This window comes from Esox lucius, chromosome 10 (genome assembly GCF_011004845.1).
Source record: "Esox lucius isolate fEsoLuc1 chromosome 10, fEsoLuc1.pri, whole genome shotgun sequence".
Lineage (NCBI taxonomy): Eukaryota > Metazoa > Chordata > Actinopteri > Esociformes > Esocidae > Esox > Esox lucius.
In genome coordinates, this window is record NC_047578.1 from 29,729,873 (window position 1) to 29,752,693 (window position 22,821).

The following is a 22,821-nucleotide window of genomic DNA, read 5'->3' on the forward strand; positions in this document are numbered from 1 at the left end:
GTGTATAAAAAACAATAAAAATCTAATACAAACTTTCTAGGCATTAAGTGTAACGGATAGGCTTCTCATTGACTTGAATTGTGAAAAAAAGAAAAGGATGGTGAGAATGTAAATAGCCATACTGAGTAGTTGTCTTTCTTGGCTGTCATGTTGGTGTTGCGTTCGCTCCAGTCATAGTTGACCTCATCCTCTTCCTTTTCATTCAGCCAAATCAACTCCTTGGTGGCTGCAGTGACAAAGGCATGTAGCCCGTCTAGGCTTCGCAGACGTGCCTTAGCTGAACTCTGAGGAGAACAGAATATCAGCAAAATTAGAGATTGTAGGTGCATTAGGTAATTGTTGTATTTGTATTTTCATATTTTGTGTCAAGACCATACCAGAAGCTTCCCATACTGCTGATCCAGCTTAGATAAGTAGTCTCTGTAAGCCCCTTTGCTGACAGGCGACAGCTGATTCTGAAGGGACATAGAAATGGATAGAGTACAGTACTTCGGTGAACTAACTGAGCAGAAAATGCAAAAGAACAAAAGAAAACCTTAACTTTGCTAACGTAAACATTGCTTCTCCTACAACTCTTTCAAAAGAAAAGTAACTATATATAATATCGGACTAAAAAGTGTAACATTGCTATGTTATCATTGAGAATGACCAATAACCAATGAGGATCAATGATAAGAATCAGTTTAATTTTCCCCAACTCCAATACTCTCCCAAGTCCTTTTTTCCATACTGTACCTCATCTGCTTTTGCCCTGTCGATCTTAGCGTGGAACTCTTCCACTGACTGGTACAGGCCACGGTGGCTGCCCAGCTGGGACTCCACATTGGGCAGATCCGAGCCCCACTCCCCCTGGTCTACCCGCCTTTGGTTCTCTTCCACCCAAACCAGCAGGTCCTGGATATAGCGCAGGGTCACCTTGTCCAGTTCAGGACATACCCCCACAGCAGCCTGTTGGAGGGTTTGGGTCATGGGTATTTGGGCATGAGTCACTCCGGACTTCAGACGCAGGTTGTACTCGCTGCGTAGGTTTACCAGACGCTCGTGAAGCCGATACACTCTGTTGGGAAATTAGGAGGAAGCCATAATGAATCTCTGTTCACTGTCAACCGGCCAGGAAGTGCAATGAGTTGGATTGACCATGTTAATAATATTAAAGTACATGGTAATACTGTGGTTATACTGGAGCACAATAATATGTATAGTGGCATTCAAAAAGTAATACTCTGTGGTTTTGGCAGTCCCAGTGTTATGGGTCGCAGACTCTGGGGCACATTTACTGCTGCAGCATGGGTTCAAATCCCACCCACTGCACAAAACTCTATCATCAATCTTTCACCACTACCTGGATTAAACTCTATGGTTGTTCTGACCTGCGGTACATTTGTTCAGCTTGTAGGTGACGTCCATCCTTCAGAATCTGCACATCATTGAAGAGATAGCGGATCATGCTCTCTGCCTTGTCCAGGTCTGTCTCTATCTCTGCTGTGTGAATACCAGGCTTCCCTGAGCTCAGCAATCGGATATCCTAGAACAGAAACAGAGTTTAACACCACAACCTACAATACAGTTAAGGCTGAAGAAATGGCAGTGGTGTGTGTTCCACCTTGATGACATAACATCTGTAGACAACAGTCCCAAGAATGCTTTTGAATATCATATATCACAATATTTGCTTGGTATTCATTCATAGTACCACTGACAAGCCTTAGAGGTAAACGACTGTCTGCCTCTGGAATTTGAGACATACCATCTGCAGCAGTCCCTCCGCCTGGTTGAGCTGCTCCTCACAGACCCCAGACTCCATCTGGACCTTACTAACGATCCTCTGCAGCCGCTCCAACCTGAGGGTCAAAGGCCGACATAACTCTCATAACTTAGCTTTAAAGCTGGGACAACGTCTAATGAGGAAACGTCTAATGGCCAAGGTGGTTAGTTCCCCCTTGGCCTTGTGAAGGAAGTTCAGTATTTCATCCTCAGTTGGTTAAACAAATCTTTTAAAACCCTTATACAATACAATGGAGGTTATTTTAACATATTTTCAGCTTTCCACAATTTTCTCAGAAACCTTACACATGGTAAAACACTCACTAATTCTTTGTCTTCTTTTTACGAAGTAAAAACTCTAAACCAAAGTTCTGACTAGCAAAGCCCATGATGAAAGATTCCCTGACAGCTAGTCCTCTTGTAGCAATAATTATAGGACTCTGATAATGCTGACTCACCACTCACAGTAGCTTTCCTGACCACTATGTTTTGGAGCTTTACTGAAGGCTGGCAAGTCTTGTGATAACCAACCCTTTCCGAAAACAATGTGCTGTTTTCTTGTGATTTGAAAAGGATTGTCCAATAATAACTCGCTTATGACGAAAATAAAAAAAATAACAGCATGGAACTGTTTCCCATGGCAACGGCAGTGTCTCAATCTTTCAGTGAGTCATTGTGGGTTTGTCCAGCTGTACTTGCACTCAATTCACAATCTCTTCTCACATTGACAAAACTGGTTTTGATATACATAGTTACAGTAGCCAAATTGTTTGGTGAGAATAATCAGTTAGGTTATGACTAATAAAAATGTAGGTTGCTCTGACAACAACACCATGTGACAGTATAATTCACATGGTGACAAAGTGCAGCAAGATGAAAATAAATTAAAGAATGACTGAAATGCCACCGGCAGGTTTTTTACTGTTGGAAATAAATGATATGTTCTTGGGAATGTATCTATTTAAGAAAGGCTTGTGTCCAGAGAAAAGCCTGGGAAGGGAAGGGAGAGATTTGTTTGTTTTTGTTTTATCGTTATTTTACCAGGTTATTTGACCAGAAACACATTTAATTTACAGAAACAACCTAGGGATCTAGTGGTATTTTGGCCACACACTGGAATAAATCCTAGCCTCACTAACAAGCTGAGGTCTCAAGGACAACAATGACACTACAAGTGCATATAAAAAAACATACTATAGAATTGCATGTGGGTATTTTTCAAATACAAAAATAAAGTAGTTTATTTTGACACATGGTGTGTCTACTGTATTTTGTAATTTATTTTGATGTCTGTATCTTTGCCCATCTCTGGGTATTTACACAGTTTCCAAATTACAGTCTAATAGTTACTGTCCCTAACTGAAAGGATCAAACCGTCAATCTTTTCAATGTTTTTCCTTTAAATGTAATAACCAATTCATGCTGAAAGAGAGGACAAAACTTTAATATTGCTTTGAGGGTAAGATCTGCATTATGTTATTAGAATTTGGTTTTTCTCATATATTGGTATTTGAGAAATAATTGTGTACCGGTAGTCATTTAAGACAAATATGGCAGAAACAATGAACATATATAAATTTTTTATGTTTGTGTGATATTTCTGAGTTACCATTCATGTTGACTTTAAAAGGGGATGTAGTTCTTCTATGCCAAACTGATGTTCTATTACATACAGAAGGTTACATTTAAAAGGTATAGAAGGCAATGTGAAAGATGTTAAGAAAGCCTGTGACACACCTCTCAAATTCAGTCCTTAGCAGACGCTCCCTCTCCAGTATGGCAACATGAAGACGACCCCACTCCTTCTCCACATCAAAGGGATGGTACCCAGGGGGCACCTTGACATGTCCTGCCTGAACTGCACCCTGCATGAACAGAAAAAACAGGACAGGCATGTGAAATATTTATACATACATACACGTGTGTGTATACAGCTCCGGAAAATATTTAGACCACTGCACCTTTTTCTTTCATTATTTTGAGTGAGGAACAGAAGGGTTAAAATTAAGAGACCACTGCAAATTGAATGCTTCTGTTCCTCACTCAAAAGTCCTTTTAGACTTATTTGGAAAGGAACGAAAAAGGTGCCATGGTCTCTTAATTTCTAATATATATACACACAAAATATATATACAGTATCAGTCTGTTTGGACACCTTAACCCATTCACTTGAAGGCAGTAATTTACACACAGTAATCGAAAATATCCCACAATGAGGAAAAAAAATAAATAAAATCTATTCAAATTAAAACTGTAAAAATAACCTCTGCATATGTGAACAACCCCCTCATAATTGCAATTGCAAACTTGTTGAGGTATTACCAACCACCTTCCAGATTCCATCTTTGAAGGAATTCATCTGTGGCTTCCATCTGTGATCGACCGTAGAAACTTTCAAAAGATCTTTCAAATGATCTATGATGTCAAGTTGTGGAAAGGCACAAGCCAGAGGATGGATATAAAAAGATTTAAAAGGCTTTGTCTATTCATTGGAGCACAGTTAAGACCATTATTAAGAAGTGGAAGCCATATGGCACCATCAAGACCTTGCATGGATCAGGCCGTCCCTCCAAACTGGATGACCAGGCATAGAGGAGATTGATCAGAGAGGTTCTGTCAGGTATTGGCTGGGGTGCCTCTAGGCATCTCTATGCATCTGGGGGCCACAGTCAGGGCCTGACCGCAGAGATGCCTCTAGGCATCTGTGCTGCCTTTTTGATTGTCCCCAATTAGAGGAAGCTGCCCTGTTGCTCTTTTGGACCTTTCCGTTGTGGATCATTGTTTGTACCAGTTGTGGTGTGCCTCAGTTTGCACTTGTGCCTCTCCTTTTGTGGTTTTGTGGTTACAATTAAAAGGTTGTTAACCTACACTTGCTCTGCACCTGGTGACCTGCCTTCTTTCAACCATGACAGGCTCATGGCTATAATTCAAGCAAAAGGTTGTTCCACATTGGTATGAACTTAGTGGGGTGTTCACATATCTAAATAAGCTATTCTACAATTTTTTATTTTAATACATTTTCTTAAGTTTTGTGGTTTTGTGTGTGTAAATAAGATTTGATGTATTTTCATTTTAAACTGTAAGGCAACAAAAACTGTAAGGCAACAAAATTAACATTTTGAAAGAGGGTGGTGGCTTTCTATTCCCACTTTATATACAAACAGGGCCAGCAATAACTTAATGCCTTCATTCAATTAACTATTCCTTAGCTGTGTCTAAACATTCACGTTTTAGCTTTCACCTTCCTCTCTTTTGTTATATTTACTAACCTCAAACGACATATAGATTTGTTTGGAGCGATTCTTGTCTGCTTCCTTTGCAGGCAGTTCTGTCTCTTTGAACTTCAAAAACTGCCGCCAAAGAACCTGGAGATTTAAAATGGACCATGACAACAAAACATAGATCTTGATTCATCCAACTTCCCATATAATGTCAAATTTCCTATAATTCCACACCATTACGGTATATCCGTGCTCCTACAAAAACATTATGATCCGAGTGCAAAATAACTGCAGTATGTCAAGAATACTTCTTCCTAATACATGGAAAATATCACAGTTGACAGATGTTACTACACTATTACTACCATAGTCCAAGTACAGTATGTAACTGCTGGTTATAAATAAAGATCATCAATACAATTATTGTAACACTTTATGGAACAGTGTGCATAAGTTGGCACATTAGCTCTGGTCCAGAGCCTTATGTTAAACACTGTTGCAGCAGCAGCTAGATAGCATAGTAGACAGTAGCAAGCTAGATAGTAAACTTTAGCTTTGCTGTTAGTGTAGAAGCTAGCTCATTTGTACCAGCTAACAATTTATACAAGTTAGCTAACAAGTAACAACATTAACAAGTGAGCCAAATGCATCAGTCACCCAAGTTTAGTCAAAATCATTACAGTGTTGTCTGAGAAATAGTATGGGATAGCAAAACTCATAATTTAGCTTGTGTGGCAAATATCATCACTTAATGAAACAGATCAAAATATATAAAAAATTAGCATGTGGTAGTAGCCATCAAGTGATTGATATTAATGCTCTATGTTGAGTCTTTGTTAAGTCAGTGTTTCCAACAGCGAAGTTATTGAAGTATCTTTGATTAATGTGCCAGAACATTCCTGTTGATTAATGTCCGTGTTTTAGGTACTACTCTAATTTTTGTACACATATTTGGCATATCAGGTCAATTCAGTGCTAGATGACCCATGACAGGTACACCACAATTGCCAAAGTATGAAAGGATGCTTACCTCAATCTCCTCATAGCTCGTAGGGAATTTCCTTTCCTCAAAGACAATGATGTGGTGTCTGATCCACTGCAACAGCAGGGTGACCAGCTCATAGTACTCCTGCCAGCGTAGCTCTAGCTCCTGGTGGAAACATAAGGGGCAGCAGGGTATATTAGAGGAAAGAGGGATTAGTATTAAAATGCATTTCTCATTTTACTGTAAAAGTACTGTAAAACTGTTTCTTCTAAAATACTAAAAGCTGTTATTCATTTTAGAGGAAAACATCATTAAATAATAATAACCACCGCAGTACCCCTGCACTGATGTATAGTTAATTTGTTTCTAATAAATTCTGATCTCAATGTGTAATTTTTCTTCACTAAAATGTAATATTTGTACCAACTAACTAGCTTACACAAGCTATCTAACTAGCTAGCTAGCTACCAAGTATAAGTCACCCATGTGACTTATACTAAACAATCACCCATGTTTAGTCAAAATTTTACAGTGGTGTCTGAGTTAGCGTGGGTTAGCAAAACTCATATTGTTTAGAGAAACCATGAGGAAGTTTACATTTTCAAATGTTATTATATTTCATAAGAACAGGATATGGACCATGATGTGAAATGTGTACTGCCCGGATTCCTTACAAGAATGAAAAAAACATTTAAAATAATGATCAACAATACTATTTAAAATAATGATCAATCCAATACAATTCGGGCTCAGCCCGAACGAGCGACGTGGGGCCCATAAGGGGTCGGTGCAGAGAGGATCGGGCGGCAGTCGAAGGCGGGGGCCTAGACAACCCGATCTCTGGACACGGAAACTAGCTCTAGGGACATGGAATGTCACCTCGCTGGCGGGGAAGGAGCCTGAGATTGTGCGTGAGGTTGAGAGGTTCCGACTAGAGGTAGTCGGGATCACCTCTACGCACGTCTTGGGATCTGGAACCACACTCCTTAAGAGAGGATGGACTCTTCACCACTCTGGAGTTGCCCATGGTGAGAGGCGGCGGGCTGGTGTGGGTTTGCTTATAGCTCCCCAGCTCTGCCACCATGTGTTGGAGTTTACCCCAGTGAACGAGAGGGTCATTTCCCTGCGCCTACGGGTCGGGGATAGGTCTCTCACTGTTGTTTGTGCCTACGGGCCGAACGGCAGTGCAGAGTACCCGACCTTCTTGGAGTCTCTGGGAGGGGTGCTCCGACTGGGGACTCGATCGTTCTACTGGGGGACTTCAACGCCCACGTGGGCAACGACAGTGACACCTGGAGGGGTGTGATTGGGAGGAACGGCCCCCCTGATCTGAACCCGAGCGGTGTTCAGTTATTGGACTTCTGTGCTAGTCACATTTTGTCCATAACGAACACTATGTTCAAGCATAAGGGTGTCCATCAGTGCACATGGCACCAGGACACCCTAGGCCGCAGGTCGATGATCGACTTTGTTGTCGTCTCATCTGACCTGCGGCCGTATGTCTTGGACACTCGGGTGAAGAGAGGGACGGAGCTGTCAACTGATCACCACCTGGTGGTGAGTTGGATCCGATGGCGGGGGGAGGAAGCTGGACAGACTCGGCAGGCCCAAGCGTACTGTAAGGGTCTGCTGGGAACGTCTGGCCGAGTCTCCTGTCAGAGAGATCTTTAACTCCCACCTCCGGCAGAGCTTCCACTGGATCCCGAGGGAGGCTGGAGATATTGAGTCCGAGTGGACCATGTTCTCCACCGCCATTGTCGAAGCGGCCGCTCGGAGCTGTGGCCGTAAGGTCTCCGGTGCCTGTGGAGGCGGCAATCCCCGAACCTGGTGGTGGACACCGGAAGTAAGGGATGCCGTCAAGCTGAAGAAGGAGTCCTATCAGGCCTGGTTGGCTTGTGGGACTCCTGAGGCGGCTGACGGGTACCGACAGGCCAAGCGGACTGCAGCCCGGGTGGTTGTGGAGGCAGAAACTCGGGCCTGGGAGGAGTTCAGTGAGGCCATGGAGAAGGACTATCGGCTGGCCTTGAAGAGATTCTGGCAAACCGTCCGGCGCCTCAGGAGAGGGAAACAGTGCCCTACCAACGCTGTTTACAGTAGAGGTGGGCAGCTGTTGAACTCAACTGGGGATGTCGTCGGGCGGTGGAAGGAGTACTTCGAGGATCTCCTCAATCCCGCCGTCACGTCTTCCATTGAGGAAGCAGAGGATGAGGGCTCAGAGGTGGACTCCTCCATCACCCGGGCTGAAGTCACTGAGGTGGTCAAGAAACTCCTTGGTGGCAAGGCACCGGGGGTGGATGAGATCCGCCGTGAGTACCTCAAGTCTCTGGATGTTGTGGGGCTGTCTTGGTTGACACGCCTGTGCAACATCGCGTGGCGGTCGGGGACAGTACCTTTGGGATGGCAGACCGGGGTGGTGGTCCCACTTTTTAAGAAGGGGGACCGGAGGGTGTGTTCCAACTATAGGGGGATCACACTTCTCAGCCTCCCCGGGAAAGTCTATGCCAGGGTTCTGGAGAGGAGAATACGGCCGATAGTAGAACCTCGGATTCAGGAGGAACAGTGGGGTTTTCGTCCGGGCCGTGGAACACTGGACCAGCTCTATACCTTCTACGGGGTGTTGGAGGGTTCATGGGAGTTTGCCCAACCAGTCCACGTGTTTTGTGGATTTGGAGAAGGCATTCGACTGCGCCCCTCGCGGTGTCCTGTGGAGGGTGCTTCGGGAATATGGTGTCCTGGGTCCTTTGCTAAGGGCTGTCAGGTCCCTATACGACCGAAGCAGGAGCTTGGTCCGCATTGCCGGCAGTAAGTCAGACTTGTTCCCTGTGCATGTTGGACTCCAGCAGGGCTGCCCTTTGTCGCCGGTTCTGTTCATAATTTTTATGGACAGAATTTCTAGGTGCAGCCAGGGGCCGGAGGGTGTCAGGTTTGGGGACCACACGATTTCGTCTTTGCTCTTTGCGGATGATGTTGTCGTGTTGGCCCCTTCAAACCAGGACCTTCAGCATGCGCTGGGACGGTTTGCAGCCGAGTGTGAAGCGGTGGGGATGAGAATCAGTACCTCCAAATCCGAGGCCATGGTCCTCAGTCGGAAAAGGGTGGCTTGCCCACTTCAGGTTGGTGGAGAGTGCTTGCCTCAAGTGGAGGAGTTTAAGTATCTAGGGGTCTTGTTCACGAGTGAGGGAAGGATGGAACGGGAGATTGACAGACGGATTGGTGCAGCTTCTGCAGTAATGCGGTCGATGTATCGGTCTGTCGTGGTGAAGAAAGAGCTGAGCCGCAAGGCGAAGCTCTCGATTTACCGGTCAATCTACGTTCCTACTCTCACCTATGGTCATGAGCTTTGGGTCATGACCGAAAGGACAAGATCCCGGATACAGGCGGCCGAAATGAGCTTTCTCCGCAGGGTGGCTGGGCGATCCCTTAGAGATAGGGTGAGAAGCTCGGTCACCCGGGAGGTGCTCGGAGTAGAGCCACTGCTCCTCCACATCGAGAGGGGTCAGCTGAGGTGGCTTGGGCATCTGTTTCGGATGCCTCCGGAACGCCTTCCTGGGAAGGTGTTCCGGTCCCGTCCCACCAGGAGGAGACCCCGGGGAAGACCTAGGACACGCTGGAGGGACTATGTCTCCCGGCTGGCCTGGGAACGCCTCGGTGTCCCCCCGGAAGAGCTGGAGGAAGTGTCTGGGGAGAGGGAATTCTGGGCATCTCTGCTTAGACTGCTGCCCCTGTGACCCGGCCCCGGATGAAGCGGAAGAAGATGAATGAATGAATGAATTAATACTAAGGCAAGAGGATGGCACTCACATTGGCTTTCACACCATCCTGGACGTCAGGTACCCTAGGCATGACATCATACAGGGAGGACACATATGTGATGATAGACTTTTCATCTGGGTGTGGCACATCAACATCTAAATAGAAGGGGAGATAATTGGCAGTTAAAAATGGATTGTACTGAGTTGTGTCATTGACAATAATGTACAGTTGATTTGGCTTACCTTCTGGGTCGAGCAGCCGAGTGACACCCAGTTCTCTCTCTGCCACACTGAAGGCCTGCTCCAGGTTCTCTACATGGGTCTGGCGGTACACCTTACTCATGTCAATCAGAGAAGGCCTGGTAAGGGAGCATCCATCATGTTATGGGGGTGCATTAGTGCACATGGCATGGGAATCTGAGACATCTGTCAAGGCACCATTAGTGCTGAACAATATATACAGGTTTTAGAGCAACATATGCTGCCATCCAGCAACATCTTTTTCAGGGAAGGCCAAAGCCAAACCACATTCTGCATGTATTACAACATCATGGCTCTGTAGTAAGAGTCTGGGTACTAAACTGGCCTGTCAGCAGTCCTGACCTGTCACCCACTGAAAATGTTTGGTGCATTATGAAGCGGAAAATACGACAAAGGAGTCCCTGAACTGTTCAGCATATTAAATCGTATATCAGGCAAGAATGAGAAAACATTTCACTTCCAAACTACAGCAATTGGGCTTCTCAGTTCTCAAACACACAGAGTATTGTTAAAAGAAGAGATGAAGCAACACATCAAATTCAAAATGGGCATGTTTTCTTCCAAAAATAGTAACATTTCTCAGTTTCAACATTTGATATGTTGTATTTGTACTATTTTCAATTAAATATAAGGATAAATGATTTGCACATCATCTGTTTTTATTTGCATTTTACGCAGCGTCCCAACCTTTTGGGAAACGGGGATGTAGCATAAGGATAGGCCCTAAATTTGTCAAAGCTTTGTAAATTAATCAAACCCATATACTGATTCAGCTGTTCAGTGCAGTAGGAACATCCTGATGGAATGCTTCCATTTCCATTTTAGTTACTATTGTAGAATTATATGAATATATGTTTCATTGAAAGTTTAATGTGGCTAGATAATCAGAACAACAGATTATTTCTATGTAGACACGCCCTATATAACCACTAGCAACCATCTTTACAGTGAGATCGATTGATCGTGTAACATCAGACAACTCTGCTGCAGGGCTGTTAATAAAGCTTCTCTTTCTCCCTTGATTTTCGACAAAGTACGTTCTTACTAAGGTAACCACTATACGAATAATATATTCCAACAATAGGTAGACACTTTTATCTAGTGCTTTTATTCCAGTGTTAGCTTTAAAAAATGTGCCTACATTACATCTTAATCAACATGCACATTTTTAGATTAATGTGAATACAGGCACTGGCAAGGAAGGAAAAAAAAATCTCCCACCGACCAGTTGGTTCAAAATTCCCCCACTGTTTTGTGCATAAAGAAAACATGCATATCCTTCCATGTACAGTGCCAATGAAGATAATTGCTCAATAGCGTGCAGGTACAGGCTTTGCTTAGAAAGAAGCACATTTCATATTTGCCAAGGAATAGAACTTGGCATGGTTAATCAAAGAAAATGGTTATTAAGGTTCATTCCAACCACCATTTAAATGAAACAGTCACAAAAACCTCCCGTACTCTTGCACAACTCTCTGAAAATAGTAGTTTCCATGGCCACAGGAGTGGTGCTCAGTATCAAAGTAGAGAGCCTGTATGTAGGACGGTGTGTCCCTGCTCTGGTCCATTAAGTATTGGTCAGAACCTGAACCCTGATCCCTGTTCTGGGAGACTTGACTGGAGAAGACCTCTCCTGGGCTCTGGGAACCTCGACCTGAATCAAAAGAGCTCCTCTCGGTAGGGATGTCTTCACAAAGCATGACCACCCGGTCCTCTAGGTCACTGATCGAGCCCTGGGTACTGCTAGAGATGCTGTCCAATCTTCTCTTGGAAGAGCGGATTTTCTTCTTTAGACTGTGCATCATGGATGACAGTGGTAAATATGTGGCGGTCTTTGAGTGTAGCCGTTTGCAGGTGGGAAAATGGTGTCTCAACTATTCCTCTTACAGTCTTCCTTCAGCCATACAAATCCATTTCCATATGAGACTGTGACTGATATTAGTCAGGTTTGATAAAGTTCCCGTTGCATCAAATAAGAAGTTTGTACATTAGCATGAACAATCTTGTCCGAGTGGTCTAGTCACTTTTTTACTCCGAGGTTCATATAACCGCATTGCCCTTGACATAGTATCATCTCTCCACAGTTTGGGAATGTTCAAGCATTAAGTGTCAACAGTTATATATTTGAAAAATAATTTCCTTGTGTATTTCCTTCTGTTGACCAGTTGTGTCTGCTTTGTTGGTTAGTCGTTCTGCAGAGCTCGTTTCTTTGTTGCTTTTGGTCTGTGTGAAAGACACACCTTAGATGCCAGGGAGTATCTGGGCTGGGTTGCTACTTGCTGAATGTTATAAGTACAGCCCCTCTGGGCATCTTATTTTCAATAACAGGACACAACCCTTCAGACAAAACCCTCTGTTTATGTTACAATTATTAGCAAATATTTCCTGTGCTGATTGCATGTATACCTGCTACAGCAAATACAATATAAAAATGTAAGTTTTTATCAATAAAGCCTTTTCCGAATCTAATACAAATATGTATGTGTATGTTTTGAAAGGCATTGACTGGTGGCTGATTGCATAACAGGTCAGCCATTATGCGCTGTGATATGAAATATGAATGTCGCATTCCTGTTCTATGCTCAGCAATTTACAGAAAAATCTAACATGTAGGTGGAGCCTTGCTAGGTGCACTTGGGGTTTACCATGTCTGAGAAAGGGGATGACAGCAGGTCCAGACAGGTTTTTGTCCTGCGTATCCATTCTGCTCTTGGCTCAAACTTCACATCCACGATTCCCACAAGCACAAGTCAGATCACATTAACAAAATTCCATCAACAATGCATCTCACCTGTGTTTGTGTATGATGGCATTAAAGAGCTTGCCGTCCCTCCAGCTGGTGGTGAAGTTGTCACAGCGCATACCATGATATCCCTCCACCATTCGCTGGGACCACAGCAGAAGCTTCTCCTTGGCTGTCATGTTGTCTGACTGGCCATTAACCTGGATATCAGAGATCTGTAAACAGATGGGGGGGTTGAGATAGAGGTATTGGTAAGTGCTTGAATTGGTCATTCAGGCTATAGCATTCTTTAATCATGGTCTGGAGTAGGGAACGCAGACATTTGTTCAAGCCCAGTAATGCTTGCACACTTGATTCAACCAGCTTGATTTTGTGTTGCAGGTTAAATTTTTTTGTATGCAGGTTACATTTCTTTTATGGATAGCTAACACAGGAATTTTCCTACACTCTTTACTAAGTTAGGTTCATTTGCTTTGAGTTTTTTAAACTATATTTAAGAAAACCTCTCTTGAATTGTATGTATGAGGATATTACTTATGAACATATTTTTTTTCTGCTTGCATTTTGCAATTCAGAAATTGTAGTTTCTGTATGACTCACTTGTAAAAAATAAAATATTAATAGTAAATTACAAACTGATTCCAAAAAAGTTGGGACACTGTAAAATTGTGTATAAAAACAGAATGCAATGATGTGGAAGTTTCAAATTTCAATATTTTATTCAGAATACAACATAGATGACATATCAAATGTTTAAACTGAGAAAATGTATCACTTTAAGGGAAAAATAAGTTGATTTTAAATTTCATGGCATCAACACATCTCAAAAAAGTTGGGACAAGGCCATGTGCCACTGTGTGGCATCCCCTCTTCTTTTTATAACAGACTGCAAACGTCTGGGGACTGAGGAGACAAGTTTCTCAAGTTTATGAATAGGAATGTTGTCCCATTCTTGTCTAATACAGGCTTCTAGTTGCTCAACTGTCTTAGGTCTTCTTTGTCGCACCTTCCTCTTTATGATGCGCCAAATGTTTTCTATGGGTGAAAGATCTGGACTGCAGGCTGGCCATTTCAGTACCCGGATCCTTCTTCTATGCAGCCTTGACATTGTAATTGATGCAGTATGTGGTCTGGCATTCTCATGTTGGAAAATGCAAGGTGTTCCCTGAAAGAGAGGACGTCTGGATGGGAACATATGTTGTTCTAGAACTTGGATATACCTGTCAGCATTGATGGTGCCTTTCCAGATGTGTAGGCTGCCCATGACACACGCACTCATGCAACCCCATACCATCAGAGATGCAGGCTTCTGAACTGAGCGCTGATAACAACTTAGGTTGCCCTTGTCCACTTTAGTCCGGATGACATGGCGTCCCAGTTTTCCAAAATGAACTTCAAATTTTGATTTGTCTGACCACAGAACACTTTTCCACTTTGCCACAGTCCATTTTAAATGATCCTTGGCCCAGAGAAAATGCCTGCGCTTCTGGATCCTGTTTAGATACAGCTTCTTTTTTGACCTATAGAGTTTTAGCCGGCAACGGCGAATGGCACGGTGGATTGTGTTCACCGACAATGTTTTCTGGAAGTATTCCTGAGCTCATGTTGTGATTTTCATTACAGTATCATTCCTGTATGTGATGCAGTGCCGTCTGAGGTCCTGAAAATCACGGGCATCCAGTATGGTTTTCCGGCCTTGTCCCTTACGCACAGAGATTGTTCCAGATTCTCTGAATCTTTGGATGATATTATGCACTGTAGATGATGATAACTTCAAACTCTTTGCAATTTTTCTCTGAGAAACTCCTTTCTGATATTGCTCCACTATTTTTCACTGCAGCATTGGGGGAATTGCTGATCTTCTGCCCATCTTGACTTCTGAGAGACACTGCCACTCTGTGAGGCTCTTTTTATACCCAATCATGTTGCCAATTGACATAATAAGTTGCAAATTGATCCTCCAGCTGTTTAACTTTTAACCTCCAGCTGTTTAACTTTTAACATTTAACTTTTCCGGCCTCTTATTGCTACCTGTCCCAACTTTTTTGGAATGTGGAGCTCTCATGATATCCAAAATGAGCCAATATTTGGCATGACATTACAAAATGTCTCACTTTCAACATTCGATATGTTATCTATATTATATTGTGAATGAAATATAAGTTCATGAGATTTGTAAATTATTCCAAATCCTTTTTTACTCACAATTTGTACAGTGTCCCAACTTTTTTGAAATTGGGTTTGTAAACATTTAATTGTGGTGGCAGGTAGCTTTGCACTTACAGGACTGAACCAGTACAAAAGGTTGCTAGGTCAAATCCAAGAGCCAGAGAAAGAATCTGTCATTCTGTTCTGAGTAAGGCAGTTGACCGATTATCTAGGATATTGCTGTAGATTAGAATGTACTCTTAGGCATACCTATCTGGTAAAATATAAAGAAAGTAAAAACAAGCACACTACATAGACTATCAAATGCAATTAGGTATGCAAGTGTTCTTATCAAACTTGCAATTAGGAATGCAAGTGTTCTTATCAAAGTACAGCCAATGGTTGCTCTCACTGAAAATGTTTAGAACCACTGCCTGACACACCTACCTCTTTCCTGGACAAACCTACCTCTTTCCTGCCTCCTCATGGGAAACACTGAGTCACTCTGGAGTGAATCCCACAATACTATAATTAGTACAGTGGATATAAAAAGTCTAAGTCTCACCTCTGTGAAAATGCAAGATTCTTGTGACGTAAAAGAACAAATATAAATCATGTCAGAGATTTGTCCACCTTTAATGTGATTAATTAAATTCAAAAACAAACTCAAATCTTTGAGGGGGAAAATAAATAAATAAATCACAATAACCTGGTTGCGTAAGTGTGCACACCCTTAAACTAATACTTTGTTGAAGCACCTTTTGATTTTATTACAGCACTCAGTCTTTTTGGGTAGGAGCCGATTAGCATGGCACATCTTGACGTGGCAATATTTTCCCACTCTTCTTTACAAAAGTGCTCCAAATCTGTAAAATTGTGAGGACATCTCCTGTGCACAGCCCTCTTCAGATAACCCCACAGACGTTCAATTGGATTCAGGTCTGGGCTCTGGCTGGGCCAACATTATTCTTCTTCTGGTGACGCCATGCTTTTGTGGATTTGGATGTGTGCTTTGGGTCATTGTCGTGCAGAAAGGTGAACTTCCTCTTCATCTTCAGCTTATTAATGGACGCCTGAAGGTTTTGTGCCAAACTTGCCTGGTATTTGGAACTGTTCATAATTCCCTCAACCCTGACTAAGGCACCGGTTCCAGCTGAAGAAAAACAGCCCCAAAGCATGATGCTGCCACCACCATGCTTCACTGTGGGTATGGTGTTCTTTGGGTGATATGCAGTGTTGTTTTTGTGCCAAACATACCTTTTGGAATTATGGACAGAAAGTTAAATCTTGGTTTCATCAGACCATAACACATTTTCCCATGTGCTTTTGGGGGACTTGATGTTTGTTTTTGCAAACTTCAGCCAGGCTTGGATGTTTCTCTTTGTAAGCAAAGGCTTCTGTCTTGCCACCCTACCCCATAGCGCATTCATATGAAGAATATGGGAGATTGTTGTCACATGTAGCACACAACCAGTACATGCCAGAAATTCCTGCAGCTCCTTTAATGTTGCTGTAGGCCTCTTGGAAGCCTCCCTGACCAGTTTTCTTCTCGTCTTTTCATAAATTTTGGAGGGTTGTCCAGTTCTTGGTAATGTCTCTGTTGTGCCATTTTAGAACAGCTGAACTTTATTTGTGATTAATCAGAGTCACTTTAAATGAGGGCAGGTGTGTAATGACTTATTTAAGTTTGAATGTGATTGGTTAATTCAGAACACAGAAACTTAAAGTTTTTATTTTTCACTTTTCCCTCTCGAAATTTTCAGTTTGTTTTTCAATTGAATTGTTCACATTATAGGTCACATTAAAAGTGGATAAAAGTTTTCACATGATTTATCTTTGTCTCATTCTTTTACATCACAAAAACCTCGCATTTTAACAGGGATGTGTAGACTTTTTATATCCACTGTATATTCATTTTAGCGTCAAAGATTCTCCTTGTGCCCATTCTTTTCTGAACAGTATTTTTTAGTTCCAAAGTTCATAAAGCCAGAGACCCCAAATGGCTTTCAAATTACTGTATTCTTAGATGTTTAGTCTGAAATCTCTCATAGATATTGGAAAAGTGAGTAATAGAGTTCAGCATAAACAATGAGTAGGCAGCTGCTGAAAGAGTTTACTTTAACTCAGATCTGCTTTGTCAACAGAATTGTGTGGGATTAAGCAAATTATTTTGCCTAGAAAAATCATGTTGTACTAATGTAACTTTCCCTACAATTGCAGGAAAGGATAAGAGAATATCCTTATCCACAGTCCCAGCCTGAGGGGACTGTTCCGCTTCGTGTTTCGGTTTGTCCTTGGCTTGTCTTGTCCTTGTATGGTCTTTCCTGTTCTTGTTTCAGTTAATCGGTCTATTCCTTTCACCTGTGTTTAGCCCCCACCTGTTTCTGTTCTCCTAGTTAGTCTGTGTATTTAGTTCAGCCATTTTCCCCCTGTCCTGGTCAGTCAATGTGTTTGTGCGTGTCATGTTTCCGACTCCTGGGACTATTTTGTAGTGCAAAATGGCACTCGCTGCTTTTGTGTGTATTAAAAGACGCCTTAAATACGCCTGCTCCCACCTTGAAACGTGACACCTGTGAGCTGACCTCACAGGTTCTTGATATTTACATTTAGGTAATTTAGCACCACTTATATAAAGCCACTTATTTAGCACATACATTTTAACCGTGGCACCCCCATGGGAAGCAAGCCCATAATCCTGGCATTGTAAAGCCATTTTCCACCAGTTGAGCTACATGAAACCAGGTAAAAAGAAGTCTTAACTTGATTCCCCCACCACAGATCTACAGTACAGTTTTGCATAGTAAACACTGAAGTGAGTACACCCCTCACATTTATGTAAACATTTGATCATATCTTTTCATGTGACAACACTGAAGAAATTACATTTTGCTACAACCAATTTTTACATTTTCACTTAGGGGTGTACTCACTTTTGTTGCCAGCGGTTTAGACATTAATGGCTGTGTGTTGTGTTATTTTTAGGGGACAGCAAATTTACACTGTTATACAAGCTGTTCACTCACTACTTTACATTTCTTCAGTGTTGTCACATGAAAAGATATAATCAAATATTTACAAAAATCTGAGGGGTGTACTCATTTCTGTTAGATACTGTATGTTGTTAATGTCAGAAGTGAAGCATGACATACCTGGAAGTGAAGGATGATGGTCCATATCAGGCCTAGGGTCAGCTTGGGGTTTCCATCAGCAATATCATCATTCCGGATGTTGACCAGCTTAACCTGTCACAAAGTAGACAATCGTATGTAGAAAAATCTTATGGTAAATATGCCTTCCAAGATCGAAACCATTAATTTAATAACTAAAATGTAACAGTTAATGAATTATAAGGTAATGGGACTGTGACATTACATTGGAAAATAATATTTAAAAGGAAACAACATTTACTTAAACTTAAACATGTATACAGCTCTGTCAAAAATTAAGAGACCATTGCACCTTTTTCTTTCCTTTCCAAAAAAGTTGAAAAGGAAAGTTTTGAGTCACGAACAGAAGTGTTCAAATTGCAGTCTCTTAATTTTAACCCTTTTGTTCCTCTCTCAAAACCAACCTTTCCAGCTTTTTTGGAAAGGAAATAAAAAGTTGTAGTGTGATTGTGGCTGGTGGGTGTCCCTTTGGTTGATGCTTGGCAATGCGGGTGGACTGACTTCCTGCCTGTTGGGCCCTGTCTGAGGCCACAGTGTCACTGGATCCCCCTGTCTCAGCCCCAAGGTTTTACACTGCTATATTATTGTGCCGGGGGAGTAAGGGTCAGTTCCCCTTCTCCACTGTAAATCCTTGTGGAATGCACTTTCGAAATATTCCCTCTCTCTTGCCTTGTTTAAACTAGGAAGACAACAGGTCTTGGTCCACACCTCAGGAGAACCAGGCTTGAAAGACTTCCTGTCCCTGTCCAAAGTCGTCCTGGTTGTGTTGCAGATCAAGACGATACCCAACGATTCCAGCTTCCACTCTGCTGACCCCCCGCCCCCCAGGTTTGGCCCTGTCCTTCGGAACCTGGACTAGGTTTAATAGAACCTGGACTCAGCCTACATTTAATTTATTATTAATTGTACTCTTAAAGTTCACCCGACACTACCAGAAGAGGACTGGTCACCCCTCTGAGCCTGATTCCTCTCTAGGTTTCTTCTCAAATTTCGGCCTTCTTAGGGAGTTTTTGTAAAACTGTTGTTCCTTGGGGTTTAAGGTTGTTCCTTGGGGTTTCAGGTTGGGTGTTTTGTAAAAGCACTTTGTGACAACCACTGATGTAAAAAGGGTTTTATAAATACATTTGATTGATTGATTGCAGTGGTCTCTTAATTTTTACAGGAGTTGTATTGAATCATCACGTTGTACCTGTCTGTGTTTGAGAAAGTCCAGTGCAATCTGTACATTCTGCAATTTGTGGAAGCGCATTCGCCCCTTCTCCCTGGGCTGTAAGAGAATAGATTTTAAGTTTAGGGGTGAATAAAACACACTTAAATTGCCAATGCTGGACATGACAGGGCAGAGAAGCCATATGACCTAACACAAGGTATTTATGACTGAGAAAATGTGTTTATAGGGCTTACGAGCAGCAGTCATAGTCCAATAATCAACCAGGTTGAAATAAACAGTAATTTGAGATTGAACCCTAAATTCAGTTGAGTTCTGGTCCACGACGGGCACAGTATCTCATGACTGTCCAGTCAAACCTTCATTTTTACATCTTGCTTTTAATGATCCTATTGAAAAGCATTAGAATATACATTTTATAATCACAATTTGAACTATAACACAATGCATTCTCTCCAAGCAGATATTCAAAGCCAAGCAGCAGTGCTTGAAGGCTTCTTAATTACTACTTCTAATTAGGTGCTGCAAATCTGGTTCAGCATTACATGCATAAGTGCAGCAACTCACAAGCTCAACTGGCATACAGGTCAATCTTGTATTGGATTGTGGTGACATCACTATAGCCTCGGTTTATATTGAATTGGGTGAAATTACTTTTTCTGAGAATTCAATCTAATGTGGTAAGAAAGGGAGGGAGGGCACAGGTGGAGTAAGCATATTGATCATGAAATTATTCTACAGTCGAAACTGAAGACAAAATCCTAACCTATATTATAACTGAAGCTGGCTAAATAAATGCCTTTCAAGGCACCTACTACACTCACATAGCCTGTTACAGCACAATGACGAGGACTGACTAGTCTACCACAAAATATCCTCAAAGCCATGGGAAAACATTAAAAAGATTGTCTTACATCTGCATTCCCTACTCAATGAACCTGAGCATAAGCTTCTTTCATCCTGCCGGTTTTGGGCGTCTAGTTTCTGCAAGAACTAGGTGGAAAACAGGTGGAAGAGGAGAAGGATGTCGTTGCCAACACAGAGGATGAGACAAGTAGGTGAGATCATGCACAGCCCAGCAGCCACCTGGAGGAGTGACACACATGCCACGCCCAAGGAGGTGCTACACAGTCCAGGCCCACTCACCAACCGGGAGTTCCTGACAACGTCACGCTCCCTCGGCTACCACAGCAAGAACACCGCATAAGAAGAGGCAAAGGCAAAGGGGGCAGAGGTCAGGGCAAGACAGGAATTAAGAAAGGAAAACAGGGTTCAAACTAGTGCAGAAAGGTTACTAGAAAAAGAAGCAAATTATGAAATTAGGGTTGAACATAATGCTATGAGATATTACTAAGGAAGATAATTATTGCCAAAAAGAGCTTATATCAGTGCCGTTATTGGTTAAGTCAATCAGTGAAGCATTTTAGCACATACTCTCTTGTTCAAGACCATTATATATCTCTGCAAGTTTCAACACATGTAAGAAGGTGGTAAAACAAATCCTACCAGCCCAGGTTGTGACTTACATGTAATTCCAAATAGAAGGAAAAATAGAAGATCAAGTGCATCATCATGACAATATCATATAACAACGGACTGAAAAGCAACTGAAGTGAGTAGGAATGTGGAAAAGGACAGGAGGGAGGGAGGGAGCAAGGTTGTAGCAGAAGCAGAAGTCCTTTTTTAGTCAGAGGGCAGAGGTCACAGGACTCACCAAAGTCTCTCCCGAGAGCACCTCCAGCAGGGAGATGAGATTATGTCCATCCCGGAGGTCCTCATACAGGTCAGTGATGTGGCGCTGGGCCTGTGGGGAGGTCAAAAGAGGTAAAAGCTTATCCAAAGAGACACAATTAATTATTACCACTCAATGTGTTTTTCTTTTATTTATTTAGTTGATCAGTTTGTGGTGGAATGAATCCCACTTATATACATTTAAACTTGAATCATTTTGAAAAAGTTAGGTTTCTGAAAAGAAACCTAACAAAGCTAGATTTAGGGGTTATAACTAAGAACCCAATGTCCACTATTTAAGCTAAAACACAGTTGCAATCACTACTCTATCAGACTCAAGTCACCATTGTATTTTATACTAATTATACTATAGTAATACAACCTTATCTCTGTCAGTATTAGTCAATAAGATTCAGAATTTATTGATTGTTCAACTGTACTACTCACACACAGCAACATTACAACAACATAAAGTCAAACTTTCCCAGTGTTCATCTAAGATTCTGAAGACGCATTGCTTGGAAATGTGGCATTTACTTCTCGTGTACATCAATCATTTTGTTTCACAGATAAAGAAATCTGTGTTACGTTGACTGTCCCCTGCCTCTTGCAGTAGCAATTACAGTGACGAAGTGAAATCATTTTCATTCTCTTGTGAAGCAATTTCATAACAATATATTTAATATGCCTCCCAATAAAAAAAAACTCTATGCAATTGTATGATTGATTCGGTGGGACATATTCTGATCAGCTACTTTGCTCTGCAGAGAGGCTGAAGCAGATATTGGGATTGAAAGGCAGACATGATTTAGATTAGAGATGTCAGTGTTTGGCTAGAACACCTTAGAAGAGAAGCAGTAAAAAATTCAACCATGCAGAAAAGGAATGTCCACACAGTAGGTCCGAACCTACCTCTGCCCTCCAGTGCTGATGAGAAATGACCGAAAGACAGAGGAGAGACACAGGAAAGGACATAAAAAAGAGCATAATGAGTGCATTGAGCCCTAAGCCTTTTTTGCGAGAGATTAACCAACAAAAAGGGCAGAAACACAAAACCATGGACAAACATGTGACAATTTTAAAAGCACTAAAAAGACTGATAGCGTTTGGATAATGTCTGGCATACTGTAGCTGGATGCGTTTATTTTTGTATAACAAGCTTGATCTGTTTGTATAACTAAACCTACAGTACAATCTATAATTAACCTAAATGAAACAGACACAGGATCAATGACATTCCCCACATAGTGTCCCACTTAACATATTTCAGTTTCATGTATTTTTAATAGTTGCACCCATTTATTCTTAATTTATTGTCATTCATTCCCCATAGACTCCCACTGAATAACCATTGACTCCCATTAATTCCAAATTGACCTCCAGTCACTCCCCATTGACTTCCATACGTTCCCCATAGACCCAAATTAATCCCCCAATTTCCCCCATTCATTCCCCATTGACTTCTATGCATTCCCTATAGACTCGCATTATTGACCTCCATTCATTCCCCATAGACTCCCATTGAATAGCCATTGATTCCAATTAATTCCCCATTGACCTCCATTCATTGCCACATATTTCCATGCCTTCCCCATAGACTCCCATCTATTGCCCATTGGCTTGCATGCGTTCCCCAGTGACTTCCATGCATTCTACATTGACTTCCATGCGTTCCCCATAGACCCCAATTAATTCCCCATTGCCCCACATTTATTCCTCATTATGGAGGACACCGAAGTCAGTCTCCCATAGAATGACCATTGACTCCCATTCATTCTCCATTGCCCCCATTCATTCTCAACAGACTCGCATTCATTCCCCTTTGACTTCCATTAATTTCCTATGAAACCCTATTAATTTGTTGATCAATTAATCAATCAA

The 22,821-nt window shown here is 42.1% G+C and overlaps 1 protein-coding gene across 5 annotated transcripts in view; it reads right to left on the bottom strand.

The window, feature by feature from the left end:
- pleca (plectin a) overlaps positions 1-22,821 on the bottom strand; it is a 191,495-nt gene that overhangs the window by 45,093 nt on the left and 123,581 nt on the right. For 2 of the 5 annotated variants that reach the window (XM_010905052.5, XM_020055425.3), the window contains exons 3-17: positions 20,924-21,013; positions 20,356-20,391; positions 19,231-19,308; positions 18,024-18,116; positions 12,775-12,941; positions 9,966-10,081; positions 9,772-9,878; positions 6,016-6,135; positions 5,034-5,129; positions 3,502-3,629; positions 1,748-1,841; positions 1,371-1,525; positions 736-1,057; positions 378-455; positions 123-284 (exon numbers count right to left, since the gene is read on the bottom strand). In XM_010905052.5, the coding sequence (XP_010903354.4) occupies positions 123-284; positions 378-455; positions 736-1,057; positions 1,371-1,525; positions 1,748-1,841; positions 3,502-3,629; positions 5,034-5,129; positions 6,016-6,135; positions 9,772-9,878; positions 9,966-10,081; positions 12,775-12,941; positions 18,024-18,116; positions 19,231-19,308; positions 20,356-20,391; positions 20,924-21,013 (1,842 nt within the window). Of the gene's footprint in view, positions 1-122; positions 285-377; positions 456-735; positions 1,058-1,370; positions 1,526-1,747; positions 1,842-3,501; positions 3,630-5,033; positions 5,130-6,015; positions 6,136-9,771; positions 9,879-9,965; positions 10,082-12,774; positions 12,942-18,023; positions 18,117-19,230; positions 19,309-20,123; positions 20,142-20,355; positions 20,392-20,923; positions 21,014-22,821 lie in introns of those variants that run through there. The other 3 variants (XM_010905048.5, XM_010905050.5, XM_020055427.3) reach the window with 2 other exon arrangements.